The 21,096-nt window shown below is 34.7% G+C and overlaps 1 protein-coding gene across 26 annotated transcripts in view; it reads left to right on the top strand.

Moving 5' to 3' along the window:
* Positions 1-21,096, top strand: part of LOC149947628 (uncharacterized) — a 73,057-nt gene that overhangs the window by 37,079 nt on the left and 14,882 nt on the right. For 10 of the 26 annotated variants that reach the window (XM_090173367.1, XM_090173364.1, XM_090173377.1 and 7 more), the window contains exons 2-10: positions 14,600-15,409; positions 16,065-16,307; positions 17,488-17,592; positions 18,138-18,230; positions 18,459-18,557; positions 19,586-19,675; positions 20,009-20,095; positions 20,216-20,314; positions 20,479-20,589. In XM_090173367.1, the coding sequence (XP_090029493.1) occupies positions 14,609-15,409; positions 16,065-16,307; positions 17,488-17,592; positions 18,138-18,230; positions 18,459-18,557; positions 19,586-19,675; positions 20,009-20,095; positions 20,216-20,314; positions 20,479-20,589 (1,728 nt within the window). In that variant the 5' untranslated portion in view covers positions 14,600-14,608. Of the gene's footprint in view, positions 1-6,636; positions 6,799-14,599; positions 15,410-16,064; positions 16,308-17,132; positions 17,184-17,487; positions 17,593-18,137; positions 18,231-18,458; positions 18,558-19,585; positions 19,676-20,008; positions 20,096-20,215; positions 20,315-20,478; positions 20,590-21,096 lie in introns of those variants that run through there. The other 16 variants (XM_090173382.1, XM_090173380.1, XM_090173376.1 and 13 more) reach the window with 14 other exon arrangements.

Consider the following 21,096-nt stretch of genomic DNA (forward strand, 5'->3'; position numbering starts at 1 on the left):
AAGGGCGCGAACCCTTTCTTCCTCGAAATGTCAACATTTTGCGCCGAAATATTATTAGGATCTTTCGCTATTAATGTTTTTGGCGTCGTTTTCCTCGTCGGTTTCGTTAACGTCAAAGACTCATTCGAAATCTTGTGTAAATACTCGGATGACAGAGCTGTAAGGGACCGCGAGTCGGGGCTGTTCGCGCCATCCGTGTGCCAAAAGTTACGTCTTTCTTTTGCCCGTTGACGATTCCACTTTTTATTCCCTTCGACATTGTGAAAAGATGAAGCCAAAAGGGTTATTCACTTCTTTTCGACTAATAATTAAATTTGATTTATCTGCCTGGAAACACTTTTTTCTTCTTAACATAATAAATGAACATTCACTTTTAAAGTTATGCGCTCTGAAAAATATATCACAATATCACACTCTTAACATTTGGAATATTTGAAGTTTTAATAATAAAGAATTGGGTTTGATTCTTTGATTCTAAAAATATTAGGCGTTCTGAAAAATATATTTATCACAATATCACACTCTTAACATTTGGAATATTTTTAGTTTTAATAATTAAGAATTTGTTTTGATCATTTGATTTTAAAAATATTAGGCGTTTTGAAAAATATATTTATCACAATATCGCACTCTTAATATTTTGGAATAATTGAAGTTTTGATTCTTTGATTCTAAAAATATTAGGCGTTCTGAAAAATATATTTATTACCATATCGCACTCTTAACATTTGGAATATTTGAAGTTTTAATAATAAAGAATTTTTTTGATTCTTTGATTCTAAAAATATTAGGCTTTTTGAAAAATATATTTATCACAATTTCACACTCTTAACATTTGGAATATTTGATGTTTTGATTCTGTGATTCTAAAAATATTAGGCGTTCTGAAAAATATATTTATTATAATATCACTCTTTACATTTGGAATTTTTAAAATTTTGATTCTTTGATACTAAAAATATTAGGCGTTCGAAAAATATATTTATTACAATTTCACACTCTTAACATTTGGAATATTTGAAGTTTTGTTTCTAGAAATATTAGTTTTTAAAATTAACTCCGAACAAAACCTCTTTTCGAGTTTTTTTTATATAAGACCAAAAAATGTTTCTAAAGTATATAAATAATTGCATATAAAATTATACAATTAACTCCATATAACTTTTTTGTAATATAAAGTTAATCATTTGTTAGATTAAATTTAATAAGCTATGTAAAATGCAATGGATTATCAAATTACATGTTTTGAAGATTAATCACGTGGTTTCGTTCGAGTAGACAAGTTGCGGAAATCCGCCACCATAGAGTTTTTCTAAGCTAACTTAGTATCTTATTGAGGGTACCGTCCCTTATTTATTGGTCTAAGCTTCAGGCTTGGCATTTTTTTGATTTTTTTTTTAATAAAAATCAAATCAATCGAGTTTTGTTTTAAATCGGATTTTTTTTGGAATTCATTGACTTTTATGCAATTTATGTATCTTTAATTGTATAATTAACGGATATTTTACTTTTATCAGTTACCTAATCTTGAATTAAATGGAATCTTAATGAAATTTATAAATACTATTTAATATTTTAGTTTTCTCAGATTTTCTATGTATTTTAATTTTTGAAGAACCTATTTTTGTCCAATTTTGTGATTTAAATCAAAATTTAAAAAATGAATTGATTTAAATCTTGATTTGAATCAGCCAACCCTGGTAAGCTTTCACTAATAAAATGTCCGAAAAACAAACTATTCAAGCTGGAGCTAAGAACACTTATTTGAATCAAGTTAATAGGATTATACACTTTCAGGATTATAGTTTCCAATATATAATCTATTTATAAACAAATATAGGTCGATTTTACTTTACGTATTCCGAATTTCCCGAATAATGAAGGTTTTCTAAAGAACCTCCAACACATGGCTCCGTGAAGGTTGTTGTTCTCTGTCGAATTGGATCCCCTGGTGGTAAACGTAGGGAAGCCTTGGATGCGCTCATCACACGTAATTTCGTAATCGAATCTCGCGTCGGCGCCAAAAAAAAGATGAGTCACGCGTGTAGTTCGTTTAGAGGAACACACACGCGCATCCTGGCTCGTAAAAACGCGTTTTTATTATAAGCGAACCAAAAAGAGATCTACTTCAAATAATAAACACGGCAATAATTTTTTATTCACATTGCCCAACGAAGCTATGACGACGCCTCTGCATATTTATGCAAGTTCCTATTATTGTTATGATCTTTGCGTAAATAAACTAAGTTGCCTTGATAATATATCTAGGCTGATAGCGTCGTGGAGAGGCTCGCCAATTATTATTGAAAATGAACGATCTTTTATCAATGCGATAAATCGATAAATAGAAAATATTAGTTTCTCATTTTTAACTTATCTTATTTTTTTTGCTCAAATATCTAATTATCTGAGAAAATAAACTTTCCTCGAAATTTTGTATCGGAAATTTAAAAATTATCAAATCTTTATTACAATAAATGTTATCCTTTTAATTATCGTTTTAATGATAGTATAATTTGGAAACGTTGGAGTAAATTTCAGGTTCCTAGTGATAAGAAATCCAACGAATGATAATTCAAAATTATTTCTTATAATAAATATTATCGTTTAAATGATAGACATTGTCATAAATATAGAATTTTTTTACGGAATTTGAAGGAAGACATATTCATTTGATAGCGGATCCAACGATTGATAATTTACCATTTTTCAAGCCTTATTTAATTTATTTGTAATATTTCTAAAAGTTTATCAAATCTTTATTACAATAAATGTGGTCCTTTTAATTATCGTTTTAATGATAGAATAATTTGGAAAAGTTGGAGTAAATTTCAGGTTCCTAGTGATAAGAAATACAACGAATGATAATTAAACATTATTTCTTATAATAAATATTATCGTTTTAATGATACATTGTCATAAATATAGAATTTTTTTACTGAATTTGAAGGTTCGACATATTCATTTGATAGCGGATCCAACGATTGATAATTTGCCATTTTTCAAGTCTTATTTAATTTATTTGTAATATTTCTAAATATTTTATGTTCTCAGAAAGTACGTTTTTCTTTCCGTATTTTATTTGACCTGTGTTAATGCGCCTACAAAATAGTTTCCCTATGGTTCGTCAAAATAAAGAAATATATCCTTTAAACCTTTTGATAAAAAAATAAAGATAATGCAACTAATAAAATATTTATCTCGAAACTCAGATTTCATTATCAGAGACGCTATAAAATATTTATCTTAGATTTGGTATTTTAACTTGGCGAGGTCGTGTCATAACATAGGGATTCCTTTGTTTCTCGCTCGCGAATCAGTCTGGTTTCTCGTCCCGCATTCTTCAATGTAGGTCAAAGTCTCTTAAGTATTGTAGAAAATGAGATAAATTTAACTTTTAAAGAAAGCTTATTCTTTGATCGTATATTTGGAAATTTAATGCTAAGCTTTTTTTAACGAATACGTTAAAAGGTAATACCATTTATAACAGGGTTGTCACGGTACCTGGAATTCCTGGAAAAGTCAGGGAATTTGAATATGGGGTATTGCAACAATACTTTGGTTGCCCTAGCGAGAACTATCTCGAGCGACCAACTAACTAGGCATTGTTTGAATATGGGGTATAAAAATCCGAAAAAAGTCGGGGAATTTTAAAAATTGGTCTAAAAATCCCGGACAAGTCGGGGAATTTTAAAAAATTAGTCTAAAAATCTGGGAAAAGTCGGGGAATTTTAAAAATTAGTCTAAAAATCCGGGAAAAGTCAAGAGAATTTAATTTCGGTTGAAAAAAAATCTTTTAATAAAATATAGGTTAAAAAATACAAAATCTTGTCGCAAAATAAGTCAGGGAAAATTTTCGGAGATTGTCAGAGAAAACCTGGAAAAGTCAGAAAATTTAAATGTGAAAAAACTGGAAAAGTCAGGAAATTTGAATGTGAAAAAAACTGTGGCAATCCTGTATAATGTAAGACAATTCGCATTTTAGGCCCAAATGATTTTTTCCGCGGTATTTTCCGATAATAATAGAAAAAATCTTGCCCTAAATCAAATGCTTAAATTGAAGGGACGTTTTCGCGTTGAATTGTTATAGAAATTTTAACGCATCTCTAATTGAAGTGAAATAACGACGTAATTAAAGGATAATTGTTTCCAGTTGAATGAACCAGAAACTATCCCAGAAGGGAATATGCATTATTTTTAATTTTTCCACGCGTTTTTCGATATTCTAGTAGAATCTAGTAGACCGTGACTTCCGAAGAACAAAGATTCTTCAATGTCAGGAAAACCATCGGCGATCGCGTGTCTGCTCAAGTTTTTTTTTGTCTCAGAAACTACTGATCCGTTTGGTTCGACATTTATTTCTTGTTAACACTCGAATGTCTAGCAATATTATCGCGCTGTATCAACCGAATTGTTCAAACATTGCGTTTCCTGGTTCATAAGAATATTTTCATTTGGTTTTCTCGTTTCTAATTTCCGAATCTCACAAATTTTTTCTCATTTTCCAATTTTTTATATTCTAACGATGGTTAATTAGATTTTTGTAATCTTAAATTTTTATTTATATTTATTTATTTAATTTAAATTAATTGGAAACTAAAGATTCCTCTGTTTTTTTTTTAATTAAGACGCTGTTTTCCTTACTCTTTATATTGTAAATTTAAAAATTTGACATTTTTCAATAATTCAAAAATTAAAGAAATCTATTAAAGTCTATCTTTTTTTTCCTGAAATTCTGCAGTTTTTTTCCGGTTCAGTCATTTTTATTTGGCCCATTTTTTTCAAGAAATATCGAATAAGCTTCAATCGCATAGCGCCTTGTGATTATCATTGGCGTGCTCTTAGAAGACCCGTTATTACCATAAATAGTCTCATACCGTCGTGGTTATTATTATTATTATCTTAGGATTTTAACGTTTCGCGCTTTTTCGTTAAAAAAATGAGGAAATCTGTAGTCTTTTCCGAGAAATCTACCGTTACCTTTTATCAATTTATAAAATCTAATTTACATCGTTTCGCCACTAAAGAAAAATCCTAGAAATCTCATCTAACTGTAATTTTTAATTTTGAATTAAAAATTTCCTTCATTATAAAAGTTCATTATACGGTATATTTCGCTGTCATATTATTTACTATACTTGCTATTAGTGATACGAAGTGTTTCTAAATTTGGAGCTATGTGTACTATTTCATCTTAGTCCATTTTTAGACAAGCTCTTAAATTAATTTTTATAGCTACATTTGTTCTTGATATAATTTTAAATCTACAATTGGGATGGTTAAGTTTCAGGGTTGACTGATTTAACTCAATTTGATTAAAATCAAGATTTAAATGAAGCGATTTTTTAAATAAATTATTGATTTAAATCACACAATGTATTTCAATGTATTTCAATGGAGGAATATAAATGACCGAAAATTGGTTCTTTAAAAATTAAAATACATCTGAGAAAACTAAAATATTATAATAATCAGCTAGGCACCCTTTTAGGCCCAAGTCATCTAGCGACTTATGCCTTTTAAACAGGTGGCCGGGTTACATAATTTGCGTAGGATGGTGGTGGCAGCCCTTCATGCCCCGCTAGCCAACAGCTCTTTACACTAACTATTACCGCTAACCTCTACAAGTTTTTGTGGAAACTGAAGAACTCGGGGGAAAACCGCTAAACCAGGGAGGAGACAATTTGCAAACTCCACGCAGGAGTAGTTCCGAATTTTCATCCAGTGACACAAGCTTAAATCGGAACCCGGCCACCTTAAATAGTAATTAAATTTAATTAAGATTTCTTTTAATTCAAGATGAGCTAACTGAATATCCGTGAATTATAAAGGAAAATAGCCATTAATTGTACAAATTAAATCAAATAAATTCGATTTAAATAAAAAAATTGTTCGATTGGATATTTCAAAAAATGGCAACCCTGTTAAGTTGGTTTATATTTCGATTCCTGAAGATTAAACGGAATCGACAGTTTTTTTAACTTATTCCAGACGTAACCTTGAAACATCTCTCCGGGCCAATTTTCTTTCCAGCTGTTACCCTAAAAATGGGAACAGAAAAGAAAACAAAGTCGAAAATATCGAAATCCGTTCTGGTAGCTTGACAATATGGAATTCTGGGCTGATAATAGAGAAAAAAAACCCTGACAAAATCGGCCGAACTAGAAAACTACAAAATCGTCCACTGAGACGAGAAAATAATCATTTTTCTCGTACTCGTTACTTCTTAAATACAGTTAGAGAAGAAAAGAATTGACGTAGAGGCGGATGAGGAGAGGAGGAGTTTTACGAAGGGGGTAAACAAAACAATTTTTTATACCAAAAAAACGGAATATTCTCCGCTCGATACGCGGACAGATATGAAAAGGTTCCGCTTGAAATGGCGCGTCGATATTTTTTCCAGTCCTCCAGCGCCGGTATCATACCGTCGGGGTTCTCTCATTTTGCTGCAAAAGAGAAAAAATCCTCTTCGCCACAGTTGCCTCCTCCCCTCTCGCCAAACGCGAGTGTAGGGTGGCCCGTTACGTTCTAAATTTAGGCAACGGCGGCCTAAAAGACCTAGATCGCGACATTCGGGTTTCTCTCGCAGTTCTACCAGAAAACGGAGATCCAGCGAGCGCGTAAGACAGTTCGCGCTTCTACTTTTTGCTTTCGCTTCTCGCGTTTTCTACTGGGATTATACGATCATCGGTATTTTGTGAATCGAGTTTTTCTTTCAACTTTCAAACAAGAAAGGATAATTCTCTTAACTTATCGACTTTCATTGTTAATCCGTGAAACAAAGAACACATGCCGCAGGTATGTTTTTTTTTATCTGAGTTTTGGGGAAAACTCTTAAAGTTGTATTGGGATTGCCACTAGGATATTTATATTTTCGTACTCAAATATATCTAGGAGTTGAAATTTTAAGGTTGGTATTAATTGGTTTGGTTACACTATTGTCTTGAATGTTAAATATACCTAAAATCGGAGGTGTTTCATTCCAATTTTCCCCCAAATTTCAAATAACTTGAAAGTTTTGATATTTTTGTGTTTTGGAAACTTGGTCAATTAAACTACGGCCAATATTTGAACACACTTCAACGTCAAATAGAAGGTTGTTTAGAGCCCGTTGAATATCAGGGGTGGACCGTTAAATTTGGGGACCCTGGACTAACACAGTTTGCGGCATCTCCAATGAGCCCAAGTTAGGGGATATCAGATGCATTTTGCGGGGTAAATGAAAAATTTCTTAAATTGAAATTGTTTTTTTTTTACCACAAAGGGGGCACTTTGATTGAACGGGGCCCCGGGCTGCAGCCCATAAAGACCATGCCTAAATCCGCCCTCGGTTACTATCAAATAGAACAAAAAAAATTAAAAGTATAGAATGTATTTATCTGCGTCACGAACGCGAGTTATTTCGGTGCTTTACTCGCACGCGGGTTTCAGACTGCAACGCGTGCTCTCTACCTTCAATAGCTACGGCTAACTGACGTAGACGAAACATTGTCACATGACCTCCCGTATTTTATAAGAAGCGCTCTAAAAACTACTTGGGTGTATTTTTCAAAACATTCGTTTTCTACTTGACGTTAGTTTTTCTTGATTTCCTTTTTCGGTGAATCCTGCAGCGAATAATGATCCTAGCGTCTCTTCCTTTGTTCTTCTCCAGCGCGCTGTGTCGCTTCCGTCTTGCCAATCCATTAGAAATATTTTTTCTATTAGCCGATTTCTTTTCGCTAAGAATGGAATGGAATGGTAATGTTCCCGTTCACGAAGCGCTTGATCGCGGCTTGATATAATGGCGTGGTCGTGTCGTCGGCCATTACGTCGCTCTGTAGGCTGTGGGTAGGCGGCGGTTCTTCGAATGTCGGTCAGGAGACCGAATCTATTCTCAGTGTGCTTTCTGGAGCGAGATATCAAAAGTAGGGATGACACCGCGCCGCGCGCAAAACCGTGTCATCCGAGTTTACCATCACGAAGGAAAAGGATTCTTCAGTGCCTAATTCTGGATCCCTTTTTTTTTCATTAAAGTTGACCCGTTGGTTTTGTTGGCAGCTCCAACGCGGTGACTAGTTTGTTTTTTCGTCGCGTTTTGGCCCTTTCGCAAGACCTGCCTACTCTATCGCGCCAATTGACGTATGTTCTAAAAATGAGCTTCGAAAAATATGGATTCTTCTAATGGTGGACTAGTATCTAAACGGAACTGCTATTTCGAAAGTGTGACTCGCTGATTTTCCGAATCCGAAAGTGTTTCACTGGCACTAATCTATTTCCAAATACCAACTGACAATTTACAAGGCAAAAACAATGACAAACGTACGGTATGATTTTTGTTAGATATAAATAAGAAAATTTACTCTTATATAGACTAACTATTAGTTCTTACAAGGAGGTGTTTATTGCCGATTTTGTTCAAAGTCGGGCATAATGTAGACCTATATGAGATATGAAATTTCCCAAAAGGAGATGTTGCACTGCCCATTCGATTTGCCGTGGCAACCGAAAATGTTTTTGACCTGCACTTAAAACAAAAATAAGATTTTTTCCTTATTTTTACCCCAAAAAAGTTCCAATTTACCCAAACTTGATGAAATTTACCTAAATGTGGTCCAAATTACCCATTGCGTGATTTTCAAATTTAAAAACAATTCGTACAGGTGTTAAATTACCCCCTGTGAAAATCCCATGCTTTTTTTAAATGGATATTTTTTGTTTTAAGTGGTCAAAAACATTTTCGGTTGCCATGGTAAATTGAATGGGTAGTGCAACATCTCCTTTTGGGAAATTTAATATCTCATATAGGTCTACATTATGGCCGACTTTGAACAAAATCGGCAATAAACACCTCGGGTACTTTCCTTATTGGTGGTAGTTTCGTTTTCTTGTTCAACGAACAGACGCGAAACTGCGCGTATCAATATTTTGATTACTTCTAATTCTAAATACTAATTGAAAAGTAAGGTGCCCCACGGAATATATTCAAGCTAAATAAATAATGAATATCGTTTGAATCTTTTTGATTGGGGCACCCCGTCACGGGATGATATCTGCCTCGACAGAATGACAAGCGGACCACATTTTTTTATCAATGACCCGAACCAATTTTTGGTCTCGAATCGCGTTTGAGGTTGATTCGCGTTAGACAAGTTATAGATTTAATTTTTCCCCCAAATGACATCTCAGCCGATGCGAACAGAAGTGAATGTCGGCTAACATTGACACTTGAGAACTCTGTTGGCGCGTAAACTTCGGCAATAAACCCTTCCGTTTTTCCACTCGACTGGTGCCAAATTCTAAGTTTTATAACTTCATTCCAGAATTAACTAGCTAATTTAAACCAGTTTCGGCGCGTCTTAATTGCCGGGGAATGTCTCGAAGGGGCGTTTTTCGTAAATTTATTTCCCCGCTCTGGTCGGCGCGATCGTAATCCCTTCGTCGGCTATTTTTGAATCTCGAGTGCCAATTTAGTGTTGCGGAAAATGAATGAAAGGGTGCAGAGATGGCCCGCTCAATGTCGGCCAAATGTTCTTCTCCCTCCCTTCGTCTTGGATTATCTCCCCCTGGCGCGTGGGTTCGCCGAAATAGTTCAAGAATGTCAATTCGAGCACCGCACCGCCTCGTCTCGTCGTGGGATTATATCAAATCACCGGCGCCAAACGTTCAAATTAAAAGAAATTGTTTAACACGGCCTACTTTTCAACCATTTTCGAAATTTATAAAGTAATTTAAAGCTCGTTAAGAATTTAGTTAATTTGTTGTTTGCGTAAAATTTCGTTTTGTACCATAAATATTTCGTAAAAATAGACCAAATATAAATATTTATATATATTTGTGAGCGGTTATGGTAACAGTCTATAATGATAATGATGATGATAGTGATGATTTTTTTGTATATTTCTTTAAACTAATTTACATTTTTATTTTTTATTAAATTCAACTTTCGTGAGCTATGCCAAAATTGAACTGAAAAATATTGTGAAAAAAAAATGGTTTAAATCGTTACTATTTTAATTGTTAATTTTAAAAAATGTGAGCGGTATTTCATTTAAAAAAAGTTAAGCTTCCATAATTAGTAGAATTAAACTATCTATTTACGTACAAACAATGGATATACGAGGGGCTAATCACTATCCGTAATCGGTGTACAAGTCTGTAGCTTTGACTGTGCTAAATCGATTATAGATTTAGCACTACCAAAGGTTGCAATCGGTGTAAAGAATTTGAGGAAGTGGTTAGCACAAAATCTCCACCGTGAACAGATATTAAATTTAAAGTGCGTGATTAAAAATATAATAGTTATTGAATATTCTCTAACGCACTGCCAAAATTTCCAAAGAAATATTTTTTTTTAACCTAACTTGTCAGATTAATAAAACGAGCTGAAAATTATAGCGATGCCATTGCTAGTATTCAAATTATAGGTCTTTAAAAATAATTTACCGAGCAAAGCTCTCTTTAAAAAGTTTAAATTGCTCAATAGTTTCGCCTTAACATTTCGTTTGAATTATAACCCGCATTTATAAAAAAAAAATATATTCAACGTGTTTAGAAAAAAACCGTATATGGCGTCAAATAATTTATTTATCTTTAAAAGGATTTTTTTTTATAACTTTCTAAACTAACTTTCCCATTTATAGGAATCTCTCTCTCCTTGTGTGTGTGTGTCTGACAGCCGGTTTTGACCCGGCTATTACGCAAACCAAATATTTTGTCATTTTCGCGTGGCTCGGCCGGCGGCTCTAAACAGCGCGGTCCCTATTTCTAACCCAGATTGTTGAAATAACACGCGGTGACGAATTGAATGACTCGGATGATTATGCATCTCGTCGGAGGACGTAGCACTCGAATGAATTATTTAATGTGTGCCAAGCGAAAAAAGTGTTCCGTCGAAAAGCGCGTCGATTCGGGTTTTATTCTTCGGAGGGCATCGGTCCTTGTACGGTCGATAAATCGAGCCAGTATTTAATGATTCGCTTTATTTTCCCTTCGTTAGTCGCGATAAGGGTCGTGGCGCCATCTACGGCTTGGTGGTCGAACTGAGTGAGTGGCCGCCGATTGAATAATTAAATGAAGTTAATGAACGCTCGAACATTTCGATTCGGAGGAAGGGGAAATATTTCTGTCATAATTAAATTAGCGAATGGTTGAATTAAATTTACTTTCTAATTTTAATAGCTTTTCAATATTTACGAGAAATATTTGGGTTATATTGGAATGATTTTAAATATTTTTAAATCGATGAGACTATAATAGAAAATTAAAATTAGCTACCACATTTTATTTTATTTTTTCTACTTTATTCTATTTTGAAGTTATTGAAAAATACTGTTTTGTTTTAATTAATTTCATCTTCAACAAGGAGTATATTTGTTGTTGGGTAACAAGAATTTCCAAATAAAAAGGAATTTACATCATATAAAGTGGTAGAAAATTTCAGGTGGCTAATAGTGTGGAAAATGGTGGCAAATTATGGCCAGGACAAAAGTGAATGTAGTGGCTAATAAATATTTTTACCACTGGAAATTATAAAATAATAATAAAAAATATTTGGGCTACTTACGGCAAATATATATGCGTACGAACGGTCAGATTCATATTAAAATTAGAATAGCCTGTAATTTGTTTTGGAATAATTAATAAAATTCAGTGTGAACCAAGACATCTTTTCAATAAGCTTCTTAAAAATTTAATTCCAATTACTTTTTTAAGCTTGGAAAATGCAATTTATCTTTATTATCCATTATTTTCCAATCTTCCACTATTTACCTGGACTTTTTAGGAACACTGAATAAAGTTAATGTCTATGGTCGTACTTTAAGTAATCTAAAACTAATCCAAGTAAACCCACTTTTTTCCATCAACAGGCGGAAATATATATCTTTTAAAAGTATTCTCGAAGTGGCGTATAGATAGATTTCTCCCGGGTACAGCTGGCATAGTCGTTTCTCTTTGCTCCCCGAAGCCGCCCTTTTGGATCTTGGCGGATAAAAATAGCGCGTGTTATTGCCATCGCTCGCATCCGTCCTCAACGGGATCGCGCTCGAGTGTTCTCTCCGCGCGCGCTCCATTATTTGGCCTCTGGCTACGCGGCCCACGCGCCGATGCATAATCGTCATAAATTGTGATCAAGTGTAGGGTTATAAGCCTCGTCGATTTATTTGGCCGCTTTTCCCATCGCGAGAATCGATACAGAGCCGATGTCCACGTTCGTTTTCCCGTAGTTCGTCCAGGGATCCATTATTCGTGCCAAAAGCATTTGTATTTATAAATAATGGGAGAGATTTCGTTACTCGGCAAATGTCTCGAAGAACGAAATTGAAATGCTCGCTTTCTCGAAGGAAATGGCCCATTGTTATAGGGAAGTAGTTGACATTCGGGATGTTGGAAAGCTTCCCAGGTTTTTGTTTTGGTTTTTAACCGGAACGAGAACAAACCAGCTGTTATCTCGTAGTTGAAATTAGTTCACTCAATTTTATTTTCGTAAAATTTATAAAACATTTATATTAATAAAATTTATAAAACATTTATATTAATAAAATTTATAAAACATTTATATTAATAAAATTTATAAAACATTTATATTAATAAAATTTATAAAACATTTATATTAATAAAATTTATAAAACATTTATATTAATAAAATTTATCAAATTTATATTAATAAAATTTATCAAATTTATATTAATGAAATTAATAAAATATTTATATTAATGAAATTTATAAAATATTTGTGTTAATGAAATTTATAAAATATTTGTATTAATGAAATTTATAAAATATTTGTATTAATGAAATTTATAAAATATTTATATTAATGAAATTTATAAAATATTTATATTAATGAAATTTATAAAATATTTATATTAATGAAATTTATAAAATATTTATATTAATGAAATTTATAAAATATTTATATTAATGAAATTTATAAAATATTTATATTAATGAAATTTATAAAATATTTATATTAATGAAATTTATAAAATATTTATATTAATGAAATTTATAAAATATTTATATTAATGAAATTTATAAAATATTTATATTAATGAAAGTTATAAAAAAATTATATTAATGAAAGTTATAAAAAAATATATTAATAAAATTGATCAAATATTTATATTAATAAAATTGATAAAATATTTATATTAATAAAATTGATCAAATATTTATATTAATAAAATTGATCAAATATTTATATTAATAAAATTGATCAAATATTTATATTAATAAAATTGATCAAATATTTATATTAATAAAATTGATCAAATATTTATATTAATAAAACTGTCTAAAATTTTATTTTCGTGAAATTTAAAATATTTGATTAGGCAGCCGTGACGACCTTTTTTATAATCACTAAAAATTAAAAGTTCGTTGCTATCCAAATATTTAAAAAATTTAGAATTTGGAAACTTTTTACCATCAAGATGGCGCGGAAAGTCTAAATTTTATTTGATGGTAATTTTAAAACATCGCGAATAAGACTTATTCTTTACCATCGTCACAAAGTTACGTAAAAGACACCAACTATGCAAAATACGGCTGGGTATATAATCAAATATTCAATGTATTCATTTCGAGAAAATATTTTCTCCTTGACTGGTCAGCGTAATGATGGGAAACGAAAATATGCTCGACTATTTCCTCCATTGAGCGGGTCAGTCTCGGCCGCCCGGTCAATGAATCAAGCTACTTCCACAATATTTCATCGCTCTAAAATTCTTAGTACGAATATCCGAACACGTGTCTTCGCCGTATCAACTCTTTAGATTTAAGTTCTTTATATCGACGTCAATGGATTCATTGTAGATTTAATTTCTCTCTCTCGCTCTCGAGACATTCGCGAAAGGCGATACCTTTTGATGTGACCGCGACCATTAAATAATCAAATTAAAATAATCTGGGGGGGTGTAAGATGTTAATGGCCCCTTATGTAAATCTACTTAGAAAGACACCTGTCTTATTTTAAAGTACTCAATACGCGATAGTTTAATTTAATTAGAGTGTAATTTAATATTCGAGAAAACTCGGAAAACATTGATTGTGAGTTTAAGCAATTTTTTTATTTGAAATGACGTATCGAATTTCACAGTGCAATAAACTGTTCCGTCAGTTATTTATGTATGTATGTAGACCTAAATAATATTTGGCAACACGAATAAAACACACCATATATAATCTTTAGGATGTTGTTCAAAGCAGAAATTTTTATATTTACTTAATTTGTAAATGTTTTGTACTTTGATTTTCAATTATATTTTGATTGGGAAAATTGGAAAATATATACTCTTGTTTTAAGGACGGGTCGTTACTTTTCCATATTATCTTATTTATGTAATTGCTGTGTTTTTGGAAGCACCTTTATGCAATATGTACCTTTATTTTCCTATAACTAGCCTATTATTTTTCCGATTTTGTTTGCAATATTTTTCTGTAATTCTCCTCTAAATATCCCATTTTCCGAAGCATTTCTCTAATACAACTATCCTTCGATTAATAAAATTTTAATGAAACTAAGATCTTAAAATCATTACATTTACCGCTTCTAATAAGAAGCTACTTTCACTTCGTTCAAAGATATAATATTTCGTGTTTTGTTCTTTCTTTGTAGGACACCACGATGTCTGGTGTGGAGAGGCTGGTCGACACCAGTGAGAATGGTTCTCCAGTAAGTAACGGTTGCGATTCTCCCCAGTCTCCCGAATGCAGCACGATACTGGACACTCCCTTGACCCTGGATTTCGACCCCATGAGCTTCCAATTCCAGGAGCTCGCCAACACGGCGACTTCCCCTACCTCGGACGAAGACTCTCGCGAAGATAGAAACAGTGAACCTATCATAATCAAAAGTGCCAATTACACAAACCCGTCTCTTAACGTCTTCGATCCTCTGGTAACCTCCGACCTTGACCTTGCGCAAGAACCTTGCCAAATTAACGAGCAACCCGAACAAATCGTCGTTCGTAAGCAAAACGGGGCGGCGATCCGAGAGACTATCAGTACCCCGGCGGCCCCGGCTGGCGTCGAAACGGCACCGGACATTCTCGATAACCCGGCCATTTCTAACCCTAACCCCGACCTGGTCCTTATCGACAATGTCGCCTCGGGCGGTAGCAGCGGCGGCGACGACTCGCGGCTTTTGTCCGAGAAATCCGGCGACGAGAGCACCACCTCGTCCTCGGAAATGATTGATTTGCTTGGCAGTAGTAGTACTAACGAAAATGTCGAGTCTAGTGTTGTTCAGTGTGTCGATGTAGTAACCGTAACCGCTTCCAGTGTGGAGAGTACGCGAATAATCCAGGAATCCCACCAACAACATCTGCCAGTCGATGTTGTTGATGGCGATCTCGCTCTACAGAAGCATGATGTGTTTGAGGAGACGTTGCATGAGGAAACATTGTCCTCTGACTCTGAATCCGACGTAAGTAATCACACGTTCTAATTTACAAATTTCAACATTTCAATTTCACTTTCATTTACTCGACCGTGTTTACGTTTGAATTCAAAAACGATTTGCTACCTTTCACGGTTTTGAAAGGTGTTAAGACTTTTGACGAAAGAAATCTAAAATTAGAAATTCTGTCTATATGGCGTATTCTCTAAAACCAACAATCGTTAATCTCTGAAAGGTTTACATTGTAGCGCAAACGAAATTAGCCAACTTTAAATGTCAAACATTAGAACGGAGCTCTCTTTCCCTATTAATCCCTTCTTTATCGATATTGTTTTAACGTTGTCGCTTTTTATAACCAAAACTAACAGGTCTTTCTACGTGTGACTCTAGTAACCAGGTGTGACCCTTTCGAAGATAAGATTAGTGTACGCGTCGCCCCATTTAGTCGTTAAGTTAGTCGGCTTTTGATTGACGGAGAAAGTAGACGTAGAAACGAAATTTCTTGGTACACCGATAATGGCAATCTCGCCGTTTACTTTTCGATTCGCCGCCTTCGCGACATTTAGCTCCTCTCTATTCGAACTGCAGTAAGGGTACCTTCTAAGACGCGTCACGCTCAACCTTTCGCGACGTCTTTAAGCCGTTGCGAAAGAGTAATATTTCACCTTCTTTCTTTCGAAAGTCACGGGCGAAATTAGACGCAAAAAAGAAGCTGACGGCGACGACAACCACCACCAGCAAGAAAAAAATCTCGACGTCTTCGGAGAGCAGCGTGTCGGAACATGAGTCAGCGTCGAAGCAATCCAAAGAGATCATCATGAAGAAATCGAACATCACTCGCGTTGAGGAAAAATCCATCAATATCAGCAAAACGGCAGATACCAGAAACCTCAACAACAAACCTTTGAATGGAGTCGAAAACAAGGTACGAGATCCATTCGTCTGTCCCCTCTTTCTCTATAAATAGCGTAGGTGTAGAGTTCGGCTCGTGACACTACAATATTTCCTTCGATATTTCATCACCAAATCATTATACACTTTTCGGTAAATTTCCTTAGTATTCGGTGTTTACTTTTTGAAAAAAACTCTATTTTTTTAATGATCTAAGAGTAAGTGTATTATGGTGTTGAACTCGGAGCGTGTCACTAACAATGGTTTACAAGGGAATATTGAAAGCCAATTCATTTAATTTAAAATTCTTTAAATGACAGATTTTGGCAGACAGTTACTAAATAAAAGCCGTAAGAAAGGAAATATTTTGTTTTGTTACGAGGAAACTACCTCCCGAACTCTACAAATGAAGGCAAACTATTTCTTCGATTTAAATTCGGTACGAATTTGCAAGAAGTATGAAGTAATAGTCGTTGCGAAGGAGTATGTAGTGTTCCACTTGAGTGGGGAGCTTGACGTACGCGTAAATGGCAAATCTCTTTCGATATAGTCGCGAAATATGTGTACAGTGCTCTCTCGTTTTTATCTCGCAGACATCAGAGCCGCACTCGCGTTCGAACATATTTGCTAGAAAAAGGCGTATGAACGGCCGCGCGCTGTAACAGGTTGCGAATATGCATTAATGAATTGTTTCTACACCTAAACACCGGTGCATTGTCGCGGCTACTTCGCGTTTTCCCGGAGAGCTCCCTGTACGTGCCTAGACAACGGTATTCCTAACGAGAGCAGCTTTTCTTATTCGCTAAATTATCGAAGAGTTCGGGCACTGCTGGGCTGGGACGGCTTCTTCGTTCTATAATTAAGCGTTAAGCCATCGATGATTTCTTTTTGGATTCTCGTTAAGTCATTCGTAAGTACGACTGTACGAGTTATTCCACATTTTGTTTACCAGTCATTTATTACATTATGACTTAAATATCGAAGGTATGGTTATGATTGTAAATTCAGAGTGTTTACGAACCTTACGTCTTAAGGTTATTCAATTCTTGAGTTGCTGTCCCTGTTTGGTAAAGTGTATTTTTCGGTTTACTTTCTACCGTTAAGACAGCCTATAGTTTTAATTTTCTCCTCCCTGCCATCAATTATATTCGATTCAGCATGAACCTAATACGTGATGTCCTCCCAATTTGTTGTCATTTTTTTTGCATGGCCAGATTGGCTTCAACGGAACACACCACCACGATTCCGAATCCTCTTCTTCCTCCGACGAAGAATGCGAGACGCCGAAGATAGAATGCCCCATATCAGTTACCAAATTGGTAAGATCTCCTCGTCACTCGTTTACGCTTCTAAGCTATATTTGGTATTCAAAAGCTGCGATTTAGTTACGCGGTTACTGTCGTACGATAAGAATTACGCACTCGCAATTCTTTTGTTCTTAGCAATAGTCTACGTGGTTTTTTTTAAAGTGCCTATTATTTTTATTACTTTCTGATATTGCTAAAAACAATAGACTGTTGTCTAATTCTTATTTCTACGACTTAATACTGTAAGTTTAATTGTGTCGTCTGACAAAGCTACGAACCTGACCGGAATAATGTTATTTCGGAATGCACGAGATCTATTTAAATGTAAAGTAAGAGCGTATTTCCTCTTACCCGTTTACTCACGTTGAATTAACATTCGAAAGTGCTACGTGTATCTTTTTTGACAAAGTACATAACGTGGCTCGTATCTTTCGCGTGTTCCCACGTTGCGTAACTTCGATTCGCTGTTCGTCCGTAGTGGTTTTTCGTTCTAATGTAGAAGTTTTTGTCTCTTTTTCCTCTCATGTGCCGTCTGTGTATATCATGTGTGTTCGTAGGATGATAATGATTATCCACAGCGATCCTCCGACAACGATGAGCAGCAATCTGCGCCGAAAGAGGTAGCCTTGGCTATAGATCTGAAGAGCTTGGTATGGTCTTAAGTGTCTTTCGTTTCAATTATCTACGTATTTGCTCTTTCTAGCGATAGCACGCGTGACTCTTCCGTATTTCTCTTTTCGGACCACGAATGGTTTTTAGGGCTATTATTTTCCGCGCTTCTTCTTGCAAATTCTCTGTCTCGTGAAGGGTTTCTTTATGTTCGGTGATTTGTTTTGGGCTTCTTCGCTGTCGCCGCTAATCTGTCGCTATTTGTTTAGGGAAATCTCAACAAGCCACCCATAGTTGAGCGTAAGCAGGCGGTGAATATCGCTGCCAAAAAACAAATGAGCAACTTCAAAAGTATGCAGGTGAACCAGGTACCGTTAATTGTATAGAATTGGAATGATCACGCTCACTTTAGGGCTCCATTGAACCCCTTCGCGATATCATTGTGGAAAAGATGTTTACGCTTTGCTTTTACAAATTGCGAGGTACCTGTTTTTGGTGACGTTGAATTGTCAAAGCACGCGGTTTCTAATGGCGTGGGTGGCTCGTTTTTCGTAAACACGAGTACTGTCCAAGGTCTTTACCACAATGTACCAAATGAATTATATAGCATTCATTTCACCAATTTCATTCGCGTCATTTCATATCATATCGAATCGCCGTTAACTAATTAGACTCTAGAATTATCGTTATATAAAAGTAGTTTAGACTTTTTTATGTATTTGCAACTATAAGTTTAATTACTAAAATCTGGTTTGATTGCACTAAGATAAAGTTTTATTTAAGGGTTACCTGATTGCTCGCATTTCCAAATTCCCAACCGTAAATTGACTAATCCCTCTAAGCCCCGGTGTTATTTGAGTTCCTTAATGAAACAGGTGTACCAGCAAACATTCCACTTTTAGTTTTAATAGACGCAATCAGTGTTATCAATTTTTGGCGTCTTGATTACATAGCCGATACACGCTACATAAATACTCTACTTAACCTTTGAAAAAACACGATAAATTTTCTTTTACATTTTCCCTTCCATAACTTCGAATCTGCCGACTAACGCTAAAGTGTAGTGTATAGACGAAAGCCTCAGCCCATTGGATTTCGCGTACGCGTGTACGATTACCTTTTCATGGGAACTATGTTTAGGTTATTAAAGAATCTAATGGGCTGCTTGCTCGACTCGGTCCAGTCGAAAATGGCTTTCTTACTCGATTTAATCATTTGGCTCGCGCTTCCATTTGCTTTACTTGGCGTAGCAATTTACATGTGGCTGGTAAGTTTTTCCAATCGCGATTGTACTAATATATTGAACTTATTCCCCTTCTCCCTACGAAAGCATCTTTTTTGATTTTTGTTCCTTATTTCGAGTTTTTTTTTTGTTTCTTGACGAATGATAATTTAGAGAACGCAATATGTAATGCATGCCGAACAAGAAATGGCTTCTTCTCCACCCAAAGAAATTGCGGTAACTGGCGTAGATCTTAAATCTCTCGTAAGTGTTATAACATAAAACAGTTATACGACAGGTGCATCCTGATAACATGTTGTTCGCGTTGATTCTGGGTTATTTCAATCTTTATTGTCTTTTTTATATTTTTTAAATCAACATCGTCCTTTTTCTCTCGGCAAAGAGCGTTTTTTTTTCTCGATATTTCTGTACGACACTTAACGATTTATCAATTATGTGGGCTGTTCTCGAGATTAGATTAAACGTCAAGAGGGAATTCGGTTTAGATTAAAACATTTTATTGCGGATGTCACTTGTACGTTTATCGACCATGCGCACGATTTTTCTGATATTTAATTTTGCTCGTTACTAAAATAGAAATCCACTTATTCGAATTACGTTAACGAGGATGATAGTAACGTTAACAAAGAAATTATTAACACTGGTGTGGATATAAAGCAGCTTGTAAGTTGTTGATAGTTTAGAATTAACAAAAAAATCTTCCATTGGTTTGAAAATTGACTATTATTTGCGTTTTTACGTTGCATGTTTTGTTAATTTCCGTTTAATTTTGGCACGTTTTAGAAGCACAGTTTTGCGAATGGTTCGATACCTTCCGTTAGCGAAGAGAACATTTTTAGAGAAGCTGATTCCATTGAAACTAGCATTTCAGTTCGTTCCTTGGTAAGACAATTTGCGAATGTAACCATTGTAATGATAATCATATCATCGCGTAACTTCACGCGAGCCTTTCACCCATTTCATTGAATAGTTTCAAAATCCTTTTTCACCTTCTTCGCGGTAAATGAAACGTAGTTTTAACGAAATCTTTTCTCTTTTTTTTCCAGAAAACTAGCTTTAGTAAGTCCAACGAAGAAGTGGAAAACTACATAAGTGCCCCGGTGGAAGAAGTGAAACCGTCGGTAGACAGAGCTCAAGTCACCCGCAAATTTTCTCAGGTTTGACCGAACGGGAAATGTCGTTGTAGCGAAGTGTCAATGCACCATTATTTACCGTATACCAGTTTATGGCAAAACCTTGTTAGAATTCTAGTGCCTTGCTTGTTGTGGTGGCAGTGTCAATAATTGGTTAACAGCGCGCTTAAATCTATTACCTGAAGCGGAAAGGGGGAAATCTGAAGTACCATTTTCGATTTGTGCTGGTAAAGGGGTTTTACTACTATATCGTCCCTTACATTTATCAGAAAGATAACGCTGATAGTTTTGATGAGTGGGATGGAAATCACTAATTTTTGGATTATTTCCGCCTAAATTTATGGAAGGACATTTTTGGTCGATTGGAAAGGGGTGATAAAATCACGAAGCGTGAGCAGCGGATTTTTCTATTTAAATGAATTGGCGCGAAAGGCCTCTTTTAATTGGTTCTTTTTTCTTCCTCTCTGGTGTTCATTGCGATTTCCTTAAAGCGTATAATTATAACCGCGGCTTTTGTAGTTTTTAGTCACT

The sequence above is a fragment of the Leiobunum rupestre genome, chromosome 4 (assembly GCF_980474605.1).
Source record: "Leiobunum rupestre chromosome 4, qqLeiRupe1.1.hap1, whole genome shotgun sequence".
NCBI classification, from domain to species: domain Eukaryota; kingdom Metazoa; phylum Arthropoda; class Arachnida; order Opiliones; family Sclerosomatidae; genus Leiobunum; species Leiobunum rupestre.